This window comes from Phoca vitulina, unplaced genomic scaffold (assembly GCF_004348235.1).
Source record: "Phoca vitulina isolate PV1807 unplaced genomic scaffold, GSC_HSeal_1.0 scaffold3, whole genome shotgun sequence".
Classification (NCBI taxonomy): Eukaryota; Metazoa; Chordata; class Mammalia; order Carnivora; family Phocidae; genus Phoca; species Phoca vitulina.
In genome coordinates this window covers 4,970,044-4,993,740 of record NW_022589706.1, presented here as the reverse complement: position 1 = coordinate 4,993,740, position 23,697 = coordinate 4,970,044, and the positions used below count along the sequence as shown (strand labels likewise).

Here is a 23,697-nt window from a genome sequence, read left to right as displayed (position 1 = left end):
GGGGCTTTAAAATGCTCTGTCCATTCATTTGTGATGGTTAAATTATATGTTTAAAGTATTTTATTAAAAGCAGTTTATCTTGATTGACTTTCTAAACCAGTCCATCCCTCTCCTCTCTGAGGAAACACATTTGAATAAAAACGGTTGCAAGTGTAGTGTCAGACTCATATACTGGAGTGTGAGTGATACAGTGGGAAGGGGTTTAATAAATCCCAATATTATTGAAATACGTTAACCTCTCAAACACCCCATCTATCAGACAGCTCTCCAGGAAAGTTTTAGAGCAGCTAATGAAAACTCTTAGTAATTGAAGGTATTCTGCATATCTCACTAGTAATATGCTCTATTATATTTTGTGATTGTCTGTATTCAGCAACCAATGAAAAATAAATTGAAAGATACAGTATGAGAAAAGAATTCCAACTTTCTTTTTTTTTTTTATTTTTTTTTATTTTTTTTTTATTTTTTTTATTTATTTATTTATTTTTTTTTTTTAAAGATTTTATTTATTTATTTGAGAGAGAGAGAATGAGAGAGAACACATGAGAGGGGGGAGGGTCAGAGGGAGAAGCAGACTCCCTGCCGAGCAGGGAGCCCGATGCGGGACTCGATCCAGGGACTCCAGGATCATGACCTGAGCCGAAGGCAGTCGCTTAACCAACTGAGCCACCCAGGCGCCCGAATTCCAACTTTCTATTACTAAGTTATTGTTCAGCAAGAGGCTTAATGAGAAACATACGCATATTTTGTTTCATTTGTATTTCCTTTTAATGTATTCAAAACTGAAAAATCTCATTTTACTTTTATTATTCTCATTTGTATGGGTTAATGCTACATTCAGAGTATTTATAGCAGTCACTAGAAGAATACATACACAAATCATATAATATACATGCTGAAAGCTTATTTTTTGCAACAGTTTTTTCAGAGATGGCAGTTGTACATAGAGAACCTTAATATATGTATTTAGTTATTGACTATTGTTTTTGATGCTAATTAGCAAGAGCATCAGCTTTCTGTACCATTAATATTTAGTTATTCTGACTTTTTTTTTTAGTTCAAAGGCTTAAATATAGGACTAAGCACCACTCAATCATGAAAAATATTTTAGGACTGGTTTTGGACATTTTATATAGGTGACATATACATATGATGATTTCTGATCTGTTGCACAATACTACCCATTTTAAAGTTTTGATTACTTTGTAAAAAATATTTGGTATTTTTGAAATCAAAATTTATAGTATAATAATTTAGAGTTAGAAAGTACTTATATTAAAAATGACGTTAGGAAATTTATACTCTCAGTGAATGTATATTTTAATGAATTCCTGACTAAGTTTTTATTTTGATGGGTAGAATTCCAGAAAAAAATTCTTTTTTTAAAACTTTTTTATTGTTATGTTAATCACCATACATTACATCATTAGTTTTTGATGTAGTGTTCCATGATTCATTGTTTGTGCATAACACCCAGTGCTCCATGCAGAACGTGCCCTCTCTTTTTTTTTTTTTTTTTTAAAGGCAGTTGGTTTTATGTTACTTCATGGACTCAAAATTATGTTAGAAATTTTGCTAAGAAAAAATTGTTTTAATGTAACTTCATTTTATATAATTAATAAGTATATTAAGAAAGGAGATAAATAAATTACAAGGTTCACAGTATATCCTTTGTATATTTTAACCTTAATTTTAATTCATTGCAAGTGTCAAATGTAGGATGATTAATATATGTATCATTTGCTAAAACATTACAGGCAGCATTATTGAATTTATTGTAAAGAGCATACTAGGCGAATCTAATGTTTGTTAAGTATTCTGTCTAGTAAATCTTCTGTCCATTCAGATTGTTAGAGGTGAATACCTCCTGTCTATCTATTGACATTCTCTTCCTGCAAGTTTTCAAGGTCATTACTTTGTAAATATTCATCCATTTTAGTATATTTCACGTTCCGGTGTGCTGTATAGTCTGGGTGCAACCACTGTGCAGCGTTTACTGCTTAAAATAGTGTATCTGTTAGTCAGAGATTCTGCTGATAGAGCTTCTTAAGAGCCTTAGTCAAAATACTTTCAGGAAGCTTGTGGGTACAGTCCAGTAAACAGCGTTCTACTGTGAAAAGGATTTCTAAGTCTTTAGTACAAGAAGTGGGCAGACTTGTGTTTTTAGTTCCATCTTGACTGTGCAGCACTTTAAGTAAGGTTAACCAAGGCACCAAGTGTACTTTTACAAGGTCACTGTTGAATCCTCTTGGTGGCTTTGATTCATACCAAAAGCAACTTACCTGTATTTTGTCACCTCATTTATTTTATTTTTTTTTCCCCTGGTTACATGTCATTTCTTACCGGGGAGCAGGAATTCTGTAGCATTTTGCATTTGAGATTAGATTGCTGACAATTTCCTTAATGTTCTTTATTAGTGGGAAATTTATATTAGATGGGTTCTTGATTTTTAAAAAATTTTACAGTATTGATTATTTGAATTCTATTTTTGTAGGTTATTAGGTATGTCATTTTGAAAACATACATGGAGACTTGATATATTTATGTTTAGGGAAACTAAAATGAATATTGATCGGAATGCCATCTTTATGTGATTTTGTTTCCCAAAGAGAGAACCCCTGTTTATTTTTATTTTTATGTGTTAATAAGCCTAAAATTCAAATGTGGAAGTTAAAAACATGTTTCTAGACATACGGAATAACTATGAAGCTAGTATCATTTGTGGAAGCTATAATGATAGCAAAAGTGGTTTTTTTTTTTGGCTAGCATTGTCGGTTATCAGTAATGCATAACTTTTTATTTCTGAGGCACTAGAATATTGAAAAAACAAGCCAACAACAACAAACAGTGTTTATTTAGAAAGGTATGAATTTAAAAAATACCTGCAACACAGGAATATAAATGCAAACTTCTCAGATGGGAGGCAACTAAATAAACGATTTAGTCTTGAAATGATGTAGTGAGGATTTGGAAACATGAATATCATGTTCATAAAGTGGTAGCTAAGGTGTTCACAATAACTAATTCAGATTGGATCTGACTATCAGAATTTAAAGGAAGAAAAGCTTTATATTTCTTGATGCAAAGCTAAGTGATAGGATTTATTGGCCTTGAAGAAAATGGGATTAAATGCCTTATATTAAGTGTTGCCTACAATCTTACTGTAAGAAAGTTAATATTATTAAGCACTGGTGTTTTTGAAGTAAACAAATGACTGTAAAGAGTATGCAAGTAAAATGAAGAGAGTACTGCCTGTTTATCTAGGGGCTTCTGAAGCGATTTAACATACTGCTAACGACTACTAGTCTTTTCTCACCTGCTTAGTTTGAGACACCATCATAGGAGAATGAGTTGAGTTTTGAAACTTGAAAAATTTAGATTTTTAAGTAAGTGGGTTTATCCCAGTTGTTGGATAAGTCTTACTTAGTCTGTGACATTTTGGTTTTCGTCTTCACAGAGCTCTAAGAACATTTTCGTCATTACTCTGTGAGCGTTGAAAGGGTGTGTATGTGGGAATGATGACGGGTGATAAACTTCAGAAGCTCTCATTAATGCTAATGGAAGTTCCTCATGTAAATCCTTTGCACGTTGGCAGATGCAACAGACCTACCTCAAAATAATGGAAAGATTGTAATACAAACCCAACAAAACTTAGAGTTAAGGGTAAAACTTAGCTGGTTAATCCAGTGTTATATTTGCTCTTCAGTTGAATGGTGTGACTAACATTCTCTGATTTTAGTGTTTTGGCATTGGCATAAAAATTCATGTCTTCATAATCTTTTTTATTGTTTTTGAAGCGAGAACTTTTTTTAGTGTCTTAAGTTTTTATTTTGAGTTTTTCTGATTTGCAAATCATTCAGACAGGTCCATTTTTTAGTGTGGGAGCTCATTTTGAAGATACTAATTGAGACTTTGTCTACTTTTGGAGAAAACTGCATTATTAGGAGAAATAACTTTGAAATGTTAAACTAAAAAGTACGTTGGACGTGGTCTTTAACTTCTGGGGTTATGCATTCATAAGAGAGAATAGCTTATCTCATAAATTTTTGTATCAGCCAAATAGTTTGCAAAATAGACAAAAGAATTTTAAAGATTGCTTTTTAGTATTTTTAAATGCTTTTATAATGCTTGTATGGGGAAGATTTGTTCCACCATTTTATGAAGGCTTTGAAGCACATATTATGATTTGTTTCAGTGGAAATGCTTTTAACAGTAAATGCATCATAATATTTAGTGATATACTGGGTATGTATCCTACATCTGTTCTCAAGAGGGCTGTCATATGTGTTTATATTTTATAGGTTAAATTTGAAAACATGTAGTTTTAAAAATTATGTTTCCTATTGCATATACTAGGTGACATTTAAATATTAAAAGTCCCATTAATTTGAGTTGAAACTCTGGGTCCATTTTTGTAGTCTGTTATTAATCTGTGAGTATTAGAACCTATAGAGTTTAGAGTTTACAGTAAAATTCATTATGTGCTATAGGGTAGGTTAGTATATAAAGTTCTATTTTTATTTTTAAAGTATATGTTTTTTACCCCCCGTACAAGTGTTCTATCATCCTATTCTCTGTTTAAGAAAACTATTTTTTTTTAAGTTTTAAGCAGTGTATGAATTAAAGCTTTTTTTTGTTTTGAAGGTGATTATAAATATGGTTCTATAGAAATGGGGTAAAAGTATAAATCTAAATTCCCCATTATGATTTCTTTTGACAACATTATTTCACGGTTCCAAATAATCTGACCATATGAGCATGCAGAATAAAAGGCAGATTAGGTCCACAGTGTATCATTGTGATTTAGTGTTCTCTGAAACTGTATCCAGTTGTTATTTTGTTACTTACCTTTTCTGCATTCTTGTTTTTATATTCAAGGGAACCTGAATGTTACTCTTCAAGTTTGGGATATAGGAGGACAGACAATAGGAGGCAAGATGTTGGATAAATATATCTATGGAGCACAGGTATGACATAAATTCTATGATTATTCCAGTACTGAAAATACTCCTCTCACAAGCACATACAACTGGGTACACACACACACACACACACACACACACACATACATACTCTCTCTCTCTCTCTCTCTCTCTCTCTAACTTGATTTTTATCTGATATGTACAGAGACTGATTTTATCTTTGTGCTAATCCTTTGGTTTCATCCTCCCCAAATTATGTTTGGAATGATTTGGGTCAGGGAACTGGTGTGGCTAATAGCTTTCCTATGCTTCCTTATATTGCTAGGTATTATTGTCAGCAGTTGAATAAATGCAGTGATAGGTGATATTTTATATTTATTAGCTGATTTGGTTATAGTGACTGCTTTCAGAATATGTCAACTGAATGAAAAATATAGAAGGGGAAAATTTAATTTCATTTTAAGTTGTAAGGACAGAAAGCGTATTTATATATTTTTGTGCTATGAATTAGTTTATTAAATATTTATAATTCTTCAGATTTAGTACATATCAATATGTTGTATCAGCAAACTATGAACAATTGTATGTATGAAGCACATATAATATTTTAACATAATGATGTCTTTTCAGAAGAATATCTATGTAGATGGAGAAAAACTGCTTGAATAATTGACAAAATTTTTTGGCAACATGAGCTTATATAGACATAATTTATAAGTTGTTAAATTATTATGCAAATGAAAAATCTGCATGATAGTGATATACTTCAAAAAGTTAATTATTGACATGCTGTTTATTTTTGCTTTTTCTTCCACTCTAGTGTGTGTCTTTCACACCATCATGAAGCGAAAGAGGGCATAATAGTCATAATCCTTCTTTAGGTCTTTAGTGGAGTTTAATGTTTTAAATGGAAGAGTCTTACCTTGGTTCTGTGGAACTATGTTGCTTCTAAGAAGTGAGTCTAGGAGACAAAGACAGAATGTTAAGCACTGTTCTTTATGACGTGTGATGGTGGACAGATACCATTGCCTTAATTTTGGATGGAAAATAGATTCTGAATTATTTTCTAAAACATTCAGAGAAGGATAAATGAAGCTCATATGGTTCTGAATCAAGTGTGAAGGCCCTAGGGTTTTGTTTTTTGCATTATTGATATATAGATCTGGCTTTTAGAAATACTTCTATGCCTTTTCTACATTGTTCTTTGTCTCCTGGAAAATCTTTCTACTCATTTAGCATTTTCACTTGTGACCACATGATTTGGTATTTTATGCATGTTCATTTTTCTCTTAAAAGATACGTCTCAGATTTTTGTGTCTGGCTTTTTTGTGTGTTGTTTTTTTCTGTTTTAAACTGATTACATTCAAAGTAGATATTAAGATAAAGAAAAATTGCTGGACAGAGATTTGTGGGAAGCCACAGTTCTTTGTTTTGCTCACCTATTTGGTAAAATGGGTTTTGAAAATAGTAATCTCTTTCCTCTTTGTCCATTAAAGTCTACCTTCAAGGGTACATATTGGATTTTTTAAAAAAATAAACATTATATTAGTCAAGCTTCTTACAACATTTGACTCTGAACATCAAATAAAGTAAATTTTATTGTTTATAGATTTATCTAGAGTTAGTGGAGAACGGGAAGATTTTATGAATCTTAGGGCAAAACATAATATAAAATTCAATTGACAAATTTTTCTTCACTAAAAATTGAGGGTATATAATGCTCATGATTTGGATTCCCTTAATTTTACCTTTTCATCATTTAAAAATTTGTTATTTGATTTATATAAATTTATTTATTAATATTAAATTATGTATAAAATTAAGGTTGGTGTGAAATTGACATGATATAAAATTAACCATTGTAAAAGTATATAATCAGTGGCATTTAGTGCATTCACAATGTTATGTGGCTGTTCTTTTAAATCATTTTTTTTTGCAGTGTTTTATGCCATTATGTAACTGCTTAAAATCAGCAGACATTATTAGTCAAATTTGTAGAAATTAAAAAAATTTTCATCTTTTTTGAGAGAACCTGAGTTTAGTAAAATGTGTGTATTCTCTTCTGATGTCCCTCATATGTTGTGAGAAAGAGCGTGTCATATTCCTTCTTATAAACTTGTCAAATAAGATTTCTGTTTTGAAGGTACATATGACATTTTTTTCTTTGGATGGTGCCTTGTATTGTTTATACTTTACAATTTCTGTGAATGTTATAGGACTGTACCTTGTTTTATTGAACAACGATGTAAGTACAGTATTTCTGAGAATTTCATGAACATTTTCATGAAATTGTGCCAGGAAACTACAAATTCTGAGATGATAAAAATGAATTATCATAAATTAATGAAAATATAATAAATTTTCTCTGCTTTCCAGAGATTCTAAATTAGCTTATGCAAAATACATAAAGTACATTTACCAATAGTTTCTTTTGTAAAATATATGTAAATTTTTCTGTCTAGGCCAGAGAAGCTCTGACTACAATTCTCTACCATAAACTGGGGGAAATGTTACTTTTCAAAAACATTGCTTTCAAAAACATACCAGTAGCATTTTAATATACTTAATAACTTCATATTATATAGTCATATAATTATTCTTCAAAGTGGATCTATACTATTTCTAGAGTTCTTATAGATGCTTATATTGCTCATCTCATGAATACTTTGCATTTTGGTATACATGTTACAGGATAGATATTGTTCAGAAATGATGTTTGGATAGGCTGTTTTGAGGACATCAGTTTAATGTGTTATTTAGGATTTTGGCTTAGGTTCTCTAACTTAGGTATTGTGTATAGAAAGAATTATCTTATACATATCTGGGCAATTAAGTTAGTGAGTCTATTTTTCTTAAAGCATTTCTTAACATTAAGAAGCTTATTGGTAGGCTGGGAATGAACTTAGATTCAAATAGCACTGATTATTTTACCCTGTTCACATTTTCCCCCCAGTAGCGTTAACTTTAGCAATCGTCTATTGAATAGCGTTGGTTGAAACAAAATTGGATTGACACCCAAGAAAGAATTAGTGAGGTATTTTGACAAGAACCAGTTCTAAGAATTGAAGTATTTCCCAGTTAAATTCCCAGATTTTAAATTAACTTAAAATTTTCTAGGAGTCTTCAGAAAGATGTTATAGGCTATTTTTCATAGTGGTTACAAGCAAACACACAGTACATAGTGTTTAGTGCCCTGTAACCTGTGGCTAACAGAGGCTAATAACAAACCTCAGAGAAGGACTGGGTGTTTCATTTTTGTAGCTCTTTCCGTCCTGGAATCTAAGTGGTTTGCAAACACTGCCCTACTGAGCATAAACTCAATGAAGTGTAGTCACTTGTGAGGCAGAACATAACTACTGTTGTGTGCCGGTGCCCCACACAGATGGGCCCGCCTGTTAACCACCAACAAAGGGATTTGGTTGCCTGTAGAGCGGCTGGGGAGAGAGCGCATCGCAAAACTGGACTCTCTGAGACCCTCTGCTATCTTTTACTGTGCATTTTTTACTTGGATATTTGCCAGCTTATAACTGATTATACAGACCTCTCGCATTAGTGTTTCTTCTTACAGGTTGTACTTATGCAGCAAAGTATATGTTGTAAGACTGTGGTACGATCTATATGATTTAACCCATTTCCACATATAATTACAAGCTAAAGTAGATTATTTGTTGTACAAATCAGGGAGGAAGAAAAATACCTGCATTACGGGAACTGGGAAACTTTCATTTTGTGGAAGGTAAAATTGTGTATGTACTGTGCCTGTTAAATTTCAGAACTAAATCTATGGAATAACTTACAGTACTTAGGTATTGTCCTTTGAGACTTCAATATTCCCTTGAAAATGCTGTCTATCTGGTTAATGGTTCATCATGTTCATTAGATATGGTGAAAAGTGAAATAGATGAAAACAAAATACTGTATGAAGAAACTTTATGTAATATTTACTAAAAGTTTTGAGGTTTATAAAGAGAAGGGGTGATAGTGTCTTCTGGGAATTGCAGGGGGAAAAATGAAGTTAAGGTATAGAAAATATAGGGGATCTTTACTAAAGAATTTGAAGATATAGAAGGATGTATTAAACTTGAAATCTGAATTCCAAAAGTTATAGCAAAAAGATTTGGGATGAAGAGGAGCAGTTGGAGGGTAAACTGGGAAGAGCAAGCACAGAGCGGTGTGGGGAAGAGACATAGGAGAGAGATGAACGGCAGGTAGGTAAGTAATAAAAATGCATCAGGGACATGAGACATGGAGATGGGTTTCGATGGCCACAGGATTGCCAAGAAAATTACTTCTAGCAGTTCCTGGTAGATTGCTTCAGTTGTTGCCAAGATGTATTGCATTTCTGAGGGAGTTATACTTTCTTGTGGCTGAGAAGATTCTGATAGTTTTCTGGAAGCAGTCAGAAGAGGTCCGGATTGATGGATGTGGTGAGAGATTCGGGGCTTTGAGGGTGCTTGTGTTACAGGCTCCTAAAGAGGTGAGTACTTAGAGGTCTGACTTTGGTGTGCTGCAGCTGGTGGGTAGAGGCCTTGGCGGGGCTCAGTGGCTGCTTGTAGGAGTTTTGGTCATTTGTGTCTTTCAGAGAAGTGATCCCTTTCATCTATGTGACCAACTTTTTGGCCATAGAGTTGTTTATATTACTCCCTTACTATTCTTATAATGTTTGTGGGACTAATAGTGATGGCCCTTCATTGATTTGAGTTTTCTCTTCCCTTCTCTCTTTTTTTTGGTTAACCTGGCTGGAGGTTTACCAGCTTTTGGTTTTGTTGATTTTCTCTATTATTTTCTTCTTTTAAATTTTGTTGATCTCTGCTCTAGTTTTTATGATTTTTTTTTAAAGATTTTATTTATTTATTTGACAGAGAAAGAGAGAGAGATCACAAGCAGGGGGAGCAGCGGGCAGAGGGAGAAGCAGGCTCCCCACCAAACAGGGAGCCCGACGCGGGGCTCGATCCCAGGACTCTGAGATCATGACCTGAGCCAAAGGCAGACACTTAATGACTGAGCCACCCAGGCGCCCCAGTTTTTATGATTTTTTTTGTTCTGCTTTCACTAAGTTTAAATTGTTGTTCTTCCTCAGTTTCTTCAAGTAGAAGCTTAGATCATTGATGTTTCTTCTTTTCTAATATATGCATTCAATGCTATACATTTGCCTCTAAGCACTGTTTTTGCTATATCCCACAAGTTTTGATAGGTTGCGTTTTTATTAATTTAAGATACTTTAAAACTTCTCTTGAGACTTCTTTTTTGACCCATGTGTTATTTAAAAGCATGTTGTTTAATCACCAAATATTTTGAGTTTTTCCAGCTATCTTTCTATTATTGATTTCTAGTTTAATTCCTTTGTAGTCTAAGAACATGCTTGGTATGATTTCTGTTCTTATAAATTTGTTAAAGTATGTTTTATGGCCCAGAATGTAGTCTGTCTTGGTGAATGTTTCATGTGAGTTACTGATTGTCTTCTTGCTTAATGTATCAGTCAGTGAAAAAGGGGTGTTCAGGTCTCCAACAATACTAGTGGATCTGTGGGTTTACAGTTCTATCAGTTTTGGCATTACATATTTTGATACTCTGTTGTTAGGTGTATATACATGAAGGATTGTTACGCCTACTTGGAGAACTGACTTTATTATTATGCCAGGTTTTATACCTAATACCTTTCCTTATTCCAAAGTCTGCTTTGTCTGAAATGAATATGAATACTCCAGTTTTGTTTTCAGTAGTGTTAGCATGGTATTTCTCTATCCCTTTACTTTTAATTTGTGTCTTTATATTTAAAGTGAGTTTCCTGTAGGCAATGTGTAGTTTTAATTGGTATATTTAGACCATTCACATTTAAAGTGGTTATTGATACAGTTTGGTTAATTTCTGTCATATTTGTTTTCTATTTCTTGTGCTGGTCTCTTGTTTTCTTTTAAACCTTTCTCACTTTTATTGTTTTATTTGAGCAATTATATCAATTATACATGAACACATTTTTTTTTTTTTAGCAATTGCACTGGAGTTTCCAATATATATTTTTAACTAGTTTAAGTCCACCTTCACATAGCACTGTATTGCTTTGCATGTATAGTTCAGATACTTCATAAAAGCATATTCTTAATTCATCCCCCCATCCCTTATGACGTGGCTGTCATTCATTTCACTTGCCCATATGCTATAATCACTCAATACGTTCTTACTCTTATTAAACAGTTGTATTTTAGATCAACTAAGAATAAGAAAAATAAATGCTTTTATTTAACCTTTACTCCTTTTCTGATACTTTTTCTTTCTTTCAGATTTTATTTATTCATTTGAGAAAGGGAGAGAGAGACTGAGAGAGAGAGAGAGCAGGAGCAGGGCAGAGGGAGAGGGACAAGCAGACTCCTGGCTGAGCAGGGGGCCCAATGCGGGGCTCGATCCCAGGACTCTGGGATCATGACCTGAGCTGAAGGCAGACGCCCAACCAACTGAGCCACCCAGGCGCCCCATCTTCCTTTCTTTATGTACAAATACATTTCTCATCCATATCATTTCTTTATCCCTGAAGAGCCTCTTTTAACATTTGTTCCAGGGCAGGTCTGCTAGCTATGAATTCCCTCAGGTTTTGTTTATCTGAGAAAGTCTATTTCTCCCTCACTTATGAACAATAATTTTACATATAGAATTCTAGATTGGTCCTTTCCTTTCTTTCAACATTTTAAATATTTCACTCCTTTCTTTTCTTACATGGTTTCTGATAAGAAGTTCTCTGTAATTCTTATCCTTGTTCCTCTCTAGATAACATATTCCCTCTCACCAACCCCTCCCTCACCCAGACCTCTTTTAAGATTTTCTCTTAGTTGTTGTTGTTGTTTGTTTTTTTTTTTTTTTAAGAGAGAGAGAGCATGCGTGAGCTGGAATGGGAGGCAGGCTGGCAGGCAGAGGGAGAGGGAGAGAGAATCTTAAGCAGGCTCCATGCAGATCTCACGACCCTGAGATCACGACCTGAACTGAAATCAAGAGTCAGATACTTAACCGACTGAGCCACCTAGGTGCCCCTGTTAGTGTTTTGTTTTATGCAGTTTGAATATATGATGTGCTTACGTGTAGATTTTTTTTTTGGTATTTATCCTACTTGTTGTCTTCTGAGATTTCTAGATCTGTGGTTTGGTGTCTTTGATTGATTTTGGCAATTTCTTGGCCATTGTTACTTCAAATATTTCTTTTTTTAAAATTTTTATTAAAAGATTTTATTTATTTATTTGACAGAGAGGGACACAGCGAAAGAGGGAACACAGCAGGGGCAGTGGGAGAGGGAGAAGCAGGCTTCCCGCTGAGCAGGGAGCCTGATGTGGGACTCGACCCCAGGACCCTGGGATCATGACCTGAGCCGAAGGCAGACGCTTAACGACTGAGCCACCCAGGCGCCCCACTTCAAATATTTCTTAAGTTCCATTCTCTTTTATTCTTCTGGTAGTCCATTTACATGTATGATACACCATTCAGAATTGTCGCATAGGTTTTTTTTTTATTTTTTTTTGTCACATAGGTTTTTGATGTTCTGTTTTATTCATTCTTTTTTCTCTTTGCATTTTACTTTTGGAAATTTCTATTACCTTATCTTCAAGCTTACAGATTCTTTCCTAGGCTGTGTCTGGTGTGCTGATGAGCCCATCAATGGCATTCTTCATTTCTGTTATAGTGGTTTTGATATCTAGCATTTCCTTTTCATTATTCTTTAGTGTTTCCATCTCTTTGTCTACATTATCCACCAGTTCTTGTATATTGTCTACCTTTTCCATTGGAACCTTTTAAAAAATATTTATCATAGTGTGTTTTAAAGTCCTGATCTGATCATTCCAAATTCCGTGTCATATTTCAGTCTGGTTCTAAGGCTTACTTTTTCCTTCAAACTGCCTTTTAGTGTGCCTTCTAATATTTTTTTTTTTTTGAAAGCAAATATGTATACATTAATAAGAACTCAGGTAATAGGCCTTTAGTGTGAGGTTTTATGTTAATTGGCCAGGAATTGGTCTGTGTTTAATCTTTGCTGAGGCTCTAGGTACCAGAGACATCCAATTCCTCTAGTGTCCTTGTTTTTTTCTCCCTTGTCTTTTTGGGTATCTCAAAAAATTCTTCCTCAGTTGAAGTTTGTGTTTTGCAGCTCTTTCAAATGTAATATGCTACTATTATGCTGGAGCCCAGTTGGTGTTGTGGTAAAGTATGGAGGCAGGGAAGCATTCTATACTCTTATGATTAAGTCACAGCCTTATAGTGGGCCTGTGTCCCTGGGCTGTGACCTTTACAGGTGTTTATTAGCTCTTCCCACTTAGGTGAGACAGGATGGCTAGAAGGGGCTGGAGATGGGAACTGTCTTTCCCATGTGATATAAGACACTGATTAAGCTTTTTTCCTGGACAGTATGCCTTTATTTTAAATGGATAATACTCTGGGTGTATTTTACAGTGGTTAACTTTTCCCTCACCATGTCAGAGCCATGTGGGGGATCTTTCTTGATGCTTTACCAAAAAGATCTGATAGAGTTTCTGGAGGTAAAATCCATGAAAGTGTGAGAGTACTCCCACCTGGGAGTTTTTCATTCTCAAAGTGGATCACACGCAGTCTCCAGCAGTTTATCAGAATTACCATTTAAGTGTTCCTACCCTTTGCTGGCTACAGCAGCTTCTGCTCCAGGTAAGCACATTTTGGCTATGACTCTTTGGATTCACCTGGCTCCCAGATTTCAGGGTGGTGAATTACCCTGCAAAGTCAGCTCTCTGTTTTGCCCAAGAAAAATCATAGATTTTTAGTTTGTTTAGATTTTTTCTTACTGTAAGGACAGACATGATGACTTCCAGGCTTTTTACAGGTCAGAGTTGAAACTGAAAATTCTAGAACACTTCTGTGTTTTAATGTCTTTTTGGTTTTCTCATTTTCCCTTTTCAGATTTTGACCACATTGGTGTAGGTCAGAACTGATGAAAGATTGTCATGTTAGGAGCAAAGATGGAATCATAGTTTTTTACATTAAGTGTTATTGAGAATGGGGTTTATGAACAGATGTTTGGGTTGGTGGATAGCTAGATTAATGAAAGGCATTTATCCTTCTGCCTTTCTTATGAGTTCTGGAAGATTCATAGGTATTGCTCTCTGAAAAATACTGGACACACTGATCTAGATCAGGAATTGGCAAACTTTTCCTTAGAGAACCAGATAGAAAATATTTTAGGTTTCACAAGCCATACTATCTCTGTTGTAGCTACTCAGTTCTGCAGTTGTAGTACAAAAAGAGCCATTGATAATACTTAAACAAATAAGTATGACTGTATTTCAATGGAAGTTTATTTACAAATATGGACTTCGAGTTGAATTTGACCTTGGGGCCATAGTTTACCAACTCTTGTAGTATTTAATTTAATTTTTTAAAAAAAGACTGTGTTTATTTATTGGAGAGAGAAAGGAAGAGAGAGAGTGCACAAGTCGGGGGGAGGAGTAGAGGGAGAGGGAGAAGCAGACTCCCTGCTGAACAGGGAGCGTGATGCGGGGCTCAATCCCAGGACCCTGGGACAGTGACCTGAGCCGAAGGTAGACACTTAGCTGACTGAGCCACCCAGGTGCCCCAATTTTTTTTAAAGTAGGCTCCATGCCAAGCATGGAACCCAGTGTGGGGCTTGAACTCATGACTCTGAGCTGAGATAAAGAGTAGGAGGCTTAACTGACTGAGCCACCCACACAACCCTGTAGTATTTAATTTTTATTCTATAGCTCTGGTCTAGTACTGATCATAAAGAGATAGTGGCCATGTTTTATTTGCATATTCTATCATGTTCACATATTGATCCATGTTGAGATGAAGATTTTCATATGTTGATTTAGAAGAGTTCCAAAAATCTTAAGGTGTAAGAGACATCATAGGTCAATGGCTCAATCTATGAGTGTAAAAACTACCTCAAAGTTGCCTTGAAACTGTGATTCTTTTTTTTTTTTTAATTTTTTTATTGTTATGTTAATCCCCATACATTACATCATTAGTTGAAACTGTGATTCTTATTCACTCAGAATAATAAAAAGTTCCCAGCAATTATGTAATATGTTAGTTTTTAAATAAGTCTATTTTTATTACTTCACATAATCATATAGACATGGCAAGTGTTACAGAGATGGACGACAGAAGCATTGCTCAAGATCAGTAGATGGTCGGGCCAAGACTGCAGTCCAGCAGCAGTCTGACTTTCAGGGCAGAGCTCTTGTAGCACAATATATTGTATCATTCAAGTCAACTGGAGGTGGAATCAGTAGATTGAAGATTAGTTTTCTTCAAAGGCCAATTCTGGGGCATTTTTCTTTTCTTTTTAAAAGATTTTATTTATTTATTTATTTATTTATTTATTTATTAATTATTTATGAGATCACGGATGTGTGTGCACACAGGAGAGGCAGAGAGAGAGGAAGAGGGAAAGAATCCCGAGCAGATTCCACCAAACGCAGAACCCAACTCCAGGGCTTGATCTCATGACCCAGAGGTCATGACCTGAACCAAAACCAAGAGCCAGATGCCCAACTGACTGAGCTACCCAGGTGCCCCGGGGCATTATTCTTAATAAGAAAAGTGGACTTATGCTGATTATTTCAAATAATTTTGTGTTGGGCATTATTTCAAGGCATTTGGGAAGACAGAAATAGGTGTCTAAGTTATCAAAATAAATCAGACAAATGATTTTGCATAAAAATTATAGAATATTTAAACTGGAAGGGATTTTAGAGACCATTTACTTCCAGTGATCTAATTTTAGAGGCAAACAACCTGAGACCCAGAGAAGATAAGTGACTTGGGAGCCAGTGTAATTTAAAAGAGCATGGTGCTAGAAAGCTGTCAGGGTAGTGTGCTGGAACTAGCTTGAGAAAGTCCGTTATTAAATTTTTGGGAATTTTTGTGAGCCCTTTGTTGAATACATTCATGATTAAAAATTATATATAAATGCATAAATTATACTAAAAACAAAGATGCATGCTCAAATGCATCCTTTGCTAATTATTTTAACATATATTTTTGTTATTATCTATTTTCTTGAAATTATTTATGTCTAGTGTAACTGTATGGTGCAGATGCAATATGGTAGTGTCCTACCCAGTTCTATTCAGTGAAGTGACATCAGTAGCTTGAAAATGGCCCTAGGGGAGTATTTACCCCACAGAAATAGGCAAATGCTACAAATCCCACTCTGTAATTCCCTACCCGCACCACGACAATAGCCAGTTGATTAACCTTTACCAGCATATCACTGGCCATCACTTTTGTGTTCTGTACTTGTCTGTTTATGTGCCTGGCCTTGCTGCAAGACTGTGAGTTTCTGGAGGTTTGGAATTTATACCCATAGGACCCAGCACAATGCTGGGTATATAGTTGGCAGACAAGTGCTTATAGAGTGAATTCATATTCTTTCAGCTCTTGATTCATATCTGGCTTCATCACTTACCTAGCTGTATGACCTTGGTTATTGTAACCTCTATTTATTAGTCAAATGAGAATAAGAATACCAGTGTTGCATTATTGTTGTAAGGACTAATGAAGAGATCTAAATATATGTCTAGATACATAGTAGGTACAAAAATGTAGTTAAAACTTATGATTACAACCAAAGAAGAGGGAGACATAAATGCTATTAGGGTCCAGACTTACACTGTATGCAGAGCTTTGTAGTAAGTGTTTGACCACAAACTGGATGAGAATCAAGAATGTGGCACTGTTATATTTGTGTGTGTACATACTTCTCCTTCCCACACAAAATAATGGGATATATTAAAAGGAACATGATATATAAGAGGCAGGAAGCAATCCCTCTGTTATATTTGGCTTTGTTCAGGCTCTTATTACAGTATCATGTCCAGTTTTACATTGCTCATTTTAAAGAGGATGTCAAAAAACTGTATGTAGTGTGTCCTGGGAAGAACCCAACAACTATGATTAAAGGGATAGAAAATAGGTCCTTTGAGGCAAGTTTAAGGAATTGAGTTTGTTTATTCTGGAAAGGGGACAGTAAAGGAGTTACTTAACTATCTTCAAGTACATGAAGGGTTATTATGAGGAGGATACTCTCATGTTGTTCTCCAAATGCACAGAGGCCCAAAAGAGGAAATCGACTTATTTCATTTAAAGAAAATTGTGTTAAAACACTAAAATTGACTATCAAGGGATGTCATGGAATCTCCATTTTTGAAATATTTAAAAAGAGCAGCAGCAGATGGTTATTTATTGAAAGGTTTACATGTTTGACCTCATGAAAGTTACAGGCAGGATTGTAGACCTTGCAGCTTTTTCAACTCTATGATACAGTTTTCTTGTATTCATTGTAACTGACCATGCATATGCCAGGTATCTTAACAAAGATTCTGTAACTCTTTTGTGACAGGGAATCCTCTTGGTATATGATATTACAAATTATCAAAGCTTTGAGAATTTAGAAGACTGGTATTCTGTGGTGAAGAAAGTGAGCGAGGAGTCAGAAACTCAGCCAGTGGTTGCCTTGGTGGGCAATAAAAGTAAGTTATTAATGCTTATTTATGTATAGTAATTTATTTGCCTATCCCGTAGTCTTTATTCCTACAAAAATGTTGATGTTTAGAAACATAAAAGATACAGCTTTCCTGGACTAAGTACATTGCTGGAGGAGAACATTTTTAAAGATGTATACAATCTTTTCAATAACAGTTTTGATGCTTGATCTGTCATAACTGCTCTGCTGGTTTGGCCAGTTCCTGTTCAGGTAAGTTCTGTTCTGACCCTGTGTGTTTTGGCTTCCTGTGGTCTGAGGAAGCAGCATGGACTATTAAGAACAGCAACACAGCTGCAGATTTTATGATACTGCACTACAGCATCAGCTCTGCCCCAGAGATTTTGAGAGAGAGATTTCATTAAATGGTCCCCTTTTCTAGGAAAGAAAGCATTGTCTGGGTGGAATTTTGTGTGCATTGTTCCTTGCTCACATCTCTCATAAACTTCTCTTTCTAAATTTTTGGGGTTTGTTCTAAAATGTAGATAATTTTTTTTTTTTTAAGAAAGAGTGTATTGGGGGATGAGTAGTGCTTGGTAAAAATGGTGGATAAGTAATTTTTGAGATCTGTCTCTTGGGCTATGATATACAGCATATAAAATTACAAGACTGAATTTAGTACGGGACTGTTAGTTGGTTCATAGTCCTACAATGCAGTTACCTGGAAAAGGAGACATTAATAAGGGTTTTTAAATATATAAAATACTATGATATGACCTAATCTTCTACAACTATTTGAGGTCAGAAAAAGAGAAAATGAATTTAAATTATACCATGGAGGATTTAGGTCAGGAACAGTTTCCTGACTACAAGCGTTGTTAAACCAATACCCAAGTATACTACCACGAGAATTATCTTCTCCAAAGGTCTTTAAAAGTATAGTGCATTTTTTTCTGTGTAATTATTTAGGAAATAGTACTTCCTAAAGGACTAAACCAAGATTTCTTCATTATGTGATTTTGCACACTTAGATGAACATTTAATAAATCCAAGCCTTACTTTAAAATCATTACAAAACAGGTGTGGATACCATTTCTCTGAAGAGTTAAAAATAGAAATTTTATAATACCTTTTTAGAAGATAGTATTATATATCATGAAATGGATGTCTTGGGTAAAAGATATAGTTTTTTAAAGCTTTAGTTTAATTTTGCTCTTCTGTTCTGTAAATATTTCTAATTGAATGAATCAGATGCTTTTAAATTCATTGAAATTCTCCTTTAAAAAGTTTTGATGACCTTAGGTTCTGTTTCTGAGTGCAGCTTTTCATTTTAGGAGATCATTTCTTAGTTACCATGTTACTGAAGCACTGGCTTGTATTATGGTTAAATGTTTGTGCTTTATTAGCAGTTTCTCATCACCTTTTAGGAAATTATAGAGTAAGAAAGGGATGGGGGTTGAGACTTGTTTTCATTTCTTTCAAGACATAATTTGACTACCATCTGGAGTAATGGTGTAGTGGTGCATAATTATATACATTATGTGTTTATGTGGTCCTATCAGATTGGAGGCTATTGGACAGTGCGGGTGATGCCATTCCTAAATTTTTAAAAACAAACATTTATATAAGTTATATGAATTTATGAAAAAAATTATTACAGTGTTATGTTTGAGATTTAATAGCATAAGAAGTTGAGTTTTTTAGCTTTTGGCTTAGCTCTAACCCCTTCCTTGTATTTATAATACTCTCAGAATGAGATCATAGAATAAAGTATGCAGTCACACAGAATGTTACATTTGTAAAATGAAGAGATTATAAAATGAACATTTTCCTGGATATTATTTACTGCATAATCTGTCACTGGCCTGATTTCATATGGTCATGTAATAAAAGATCTTGAAATCTGTGTTTCCAAGTTGGTGTTACATTAGTATAGTAGTCTGTACTCATCTTCTGCTTTTAATTATATTAAAAAGCAAAGATTTTACATGTGGATTAAAGGCAAAGCAAAAGAAACATGATGGGAAGACATCTGAAACTGGATTATCATGTTCCTTATCTACAGAGAGTCATCTTCTACCTAAATGTGCTTTTTAAAACTCATCATTGTGTCCTGTTCTTTGCAACTTAGAAAGTTGCAAAATGGAAAGTATATGTTGAAAAGATGTATGTATAGGCTATGAAAATATTGGCAGCAGTAGCCAACTTTTATTTCATTTTTAAAAAGGTTTTATTTATTTATTTATTTTAGAGAGAGTATGTGTGTGTGTGAGCGAGCGAGCAGGGCTTGGGGGCAGACGGTGAGGGAGAGAGAGAGAGAATCCCAAGCAGACTCCATGCTGAGTGAGGAGCCAGACATGGGACTGGATCGCACAACCCATGAGTCATGACTTGAGCTGAAATCACGAGTCTGACATTTAACCGACTGAGCCACCTAGGCACCCCAGCAGTAGCCAACTTTTAGCCAAAATTTAGCAGGATAGGATAGACAGAAAATTTCTGTATAGGGAGAGAGAGGGAGAGAGAGAAGGAAGGAGGGAGGAAGAGAAAGGGAGGAAGTGGAGAGGGAGTGTGCATATGTGTGTCTTTGTTTTTTTTTTTAAGTTTTTTTTTTTTTTTTAAGATTTTATTTACTTGACAGAGAGAAAGAGACAGCGAGAGCAGGAACACAAGCAGGGGGAGTGGGAGAGGGAGAAGCAGGCCTCCCGCAGAGCAGGGAGCCCGATGCGGGGCTCGATCCCAGCACCCTGGGATCATGACCTGAGCTGAAGGCAGACGCTTAATGACTGAGCCACCCAGGCACCCCAAAGATCATTTGTTTTTTATTAAAATATAGTAAACTCACAGAAATTTGGGCTAAGGATTGAAGCTAGTCTTAGGTAAGGGTGAATTATGGGTTTATTTTTATTAAAAATTGTGTTTTACTATGTTTAAATATAATGAATAACTAGAATAGGTTAATGAAGTAGCCAGTAGAGGAAGGGATTTGCTTTTATGAAATAGAATTGTTAACAATTAAATTATTTCAGTGTATAATGCTTAAAACAAATTTATTTTAGTCTGTATTCTATTCTGAAAGGCTCTGAGGCACTAGTTAGTATTTTTTCTTTGTACTATTTAAGATTTTATTTTATTTATTTTTTTAAGATTTTATTTATTTACCAGAGAGAGAGAGAGAGCATGCACAAAGGGAGAAGAAGAAGCAGACCTTCACTGAGCGGGGAGCCTGATTCGGGGCTCTATCCTAGGACCCTGGGATCATTAACTGAGCCAAAGGCAGACGCTTAACTGACAGGCGCTCCTATACTATTTAAATTTGTATTGAGTTATGGTTAAGATCATAGGGCTTTGAGGGGCGCCTGGGTGGCTCAGTTGGTTGGGCAACTGCCTTCGGCTCAAGTCATGATCCTGGAGTCCCAGGATCGAGTCCTGCATCGGGCTCCCTGCTTGGCGGGGAGTCTGCTTCTCCCTCTGACCCTCCCCCGTCTCATGCTCTCTCTCTATCTCATTCTCTCTCTCAAATAAATAAATAAAATCTTTAAAAAAAAAAAGATCATAGGGCTTTGAATTTCGGCATGCTTTGCTTTTATAAGCCCAGTTTCTTCACTTAACAGCAGTGTGACATCAGACTTTGTATCTAGATACCTCAACTTCCTCATCTGAGGTAAGGATAATAGCTGCTGTCTGGTAAAGTTGGTTTAAAGATTAAATGAGATATTACATGGAAAGCACTTAGCCTGTGATCTGTATACTGTAAGTGCTCAATAACTATTATCATCATCATTATTATCATTCATAATAGTCTTTTAAAAACACTGACTGTAGCTTCAATTTGAATGATCACAAATTACAAATTAGTAGAGCTGAAACAGATATTTTACAAAAGTGGCCTGGAGGTAAAGGTTCCTAGAGAATCCCTTTGTCATCATCTTATGTCTTGGGTTTTTGTTTTTTCTGTTCTTTTTCGATCACTTCTCGTACCATATGATGGGTGGGGCAATTCAGTTCAAACATTCTGGAGTGCTAGCAATGTGTATTCAGTTAGACGTTCATTTGCACAAAGGTTGAGACAAAAAGAGTGCTTAAGGAGTGATAGGGACCTGTTAACCTTAATTTTAACCTTTAATTAATTAGTCTTAATTTTATTCTTTTGCTTAGCTGCCTTCAAGTTTTCTAAAAATTTGAATGCCTTTCTTTTGCTCTGTTTGGTTGTTGGGATTAATAAGTATAATTATGTCCAAATCTTCATGGGAGGCCCTACTTTTCCCTAGCAAGGTAAGCATAAATTCCTGGTAGGTAACTTCCAAAATGGGAAAGAGGGAAAGTCATCTACTTATTCTGTGAACTTACAGAAGTTCTGTTGAAGTTTGATGGTGTCTGCAGCCCAGTGTGGAATGAAACAACTGATAGGCACCTGGAAACCATTCTATTGCCATCTGAGGCAATTTCTGCAATTCACGGAGCCAGATCTACGAGGTCTGGTACCTGATTTCCTGGCCTTGAAAGTCTTGCTCTCTCACTTGATCAGAGACTGCCCCGCGGAGCCTCAGGGTTTTCTATTTATGTCTGCTTCTGGGCTTATTACAGGTGGACCTGGCCATGGCCTAAAACACCATCACCTCTCATGTGAACTATTGCAGTAGCTTCCTAACTGTCCCTCCTGCTTCTGGCTTTGCTCTCCTACAATCCCAGTTCCCAAATGGCAAATCATGTTATTATGACTCTTCTAGTGCTTTCTCATCACACTTAGAATGAATTCTAAACTCCTCATCCAAATTTACCAAGCACTAGGTGATCGGGCTCCTACCTGCCTCTCAGACCTCTTCTTCTACTGTGTGTTCCCTTGCCACTAGATGCTAAGGCACACTTGTCTTTTTTTCTGTACTTAAAACATTCTAACTTAATTTGTACCATAGGGTTTCTTCTGCTTGAAATACTTCTGGTCTCTGCTTGACTGGCTCCATTTTATCATTTGGATCTCATCTTAAATGTCATCTCCTCAGAGTTCCCTTTCTTGGCCACTCAGTGTAAACAGGCCATGCAGTCCCTTTCTCTCAGGACATTCAGTTTCACTTATCTGTGGAACTTCAGTACCATCTGATGCTGTTCTTGTTTGTTTCTTGTCTGTCTTTCCCCACTAAAATCTAAGCTCAATGAAACCTAAAGACCTGATCACTGAGAACAGTGCCTGAATGAATGAATACTGAATGAATGAATAAAAGCCTTTTCATGAAGACTCCGTTGAAATCAGAAGTGTTTATGGCCCGGGATGTGTTATTAAGGGAAAATGCTTTTCTTAATGAGGAAAAATACATGTGTAGATACAGGGAATCTGTTAGATGGCCTTCGGGCCCAACTGGCCTACTGAATTCCACCTTGGTGAATATGTCAGAGAGTTTCTTAGGAAGTATATTGAAGTTATATTGTGCTGGATCATGTATGAGAAAAAATGTCGTAGATTTTATATCATGATTTTAAGTTAAATATAAAAGAATTAAGAATTTTCCTTTTTCCTAATGCGATTTTTATGTAATGGTAGAAACCTACGCTTTTGACTTTTTATTTTTTTTTAATTTTTGTGTTTAATTCCAGAAACCATCTATATTAAAGTTACAGTTTTAATTTTTCTTTCAGTGTTTTAGGAAAGCTCCCATTAAAATGAAATGAACATTGAGGAATATTAATTTTTTAAAGATTAATTTTAAATTCAATCCATGTTTTATAAGCACAGGGCATTTTAATTTGTCATTTTGTTATTTTCTATCTTTAAGCTGTTATGTTTTCCTACTATCTGATCCATCAGCTGGTTTCTCCCCTGACTAGCTAACATTCTCAGTTGGATAGATTGTAAACAGAAATTAACAGGGGTTGCATAGAAGCTGCCCTCTTCCTGATTTATAGCTTCTTAGTTAGTGGAGGGGTGGTGGTTATCAGTAACTTGTATTGGGGGTAGGAATTATCACGCTCTGGGATAGAGTGGATGGATGAATGATTTCTGCTCTTAAAGATATTAACCAGATCCTTTCCCAAATAAAGACTAATAACTCAGATTTTTAAACAATCTTCATGACAGATGAGGGCATAGAGGAGAGTGCATCAACACTAATTAACAATGTTGAGTGTATATTCTTCTTAACAGTGATTGATTGTTCTTGGAGTGCTATCTCTGCTCAGGAAGTGATGTTTTACACTGCGAGGTTCAAAGGTTACATTTTAATGTACTCTGTAGTTGTGTTCCCTGAACGCAATGGAAATGTATTAGTAGAACAAGTAAATTTCAAGTTGGAAAATTTAACTGATGCCCTCAATAAAATTATCAGA

At 35.2% G+C, this 23,697-nt stretch overlaps 1 protein-coding gene across 3 annotated transcripts in view; it reads left to right on the top strand.

Annotated features, from left to right (window-relative positions):
* The window catches only part of RAB28 (RAB28, member RAS oncogene family), a 93,695-nt gene that overhangs the window by 5,642 nt on the left and 64,356 nt on the right, over window positions 1-23,697 (top strand). For all 3 annotated transcript variants that reach the window (XM_032399923.1, XM_032399931.1, XM_032399938.1), the window contains exons 3-4: window positions 4,879-4,967; window positions 17,296-17,425. In XM_032399923.1, the coding sequence (XP_032255814.1) occupies window positions 4,879-4,967; window positions 17,296-17,425 (219 nt within the window). The remainder of the gene's footprint in view (window positions 1-4,878; window positions 4,968-17,295; window positions 17,426-23,697) is intronic.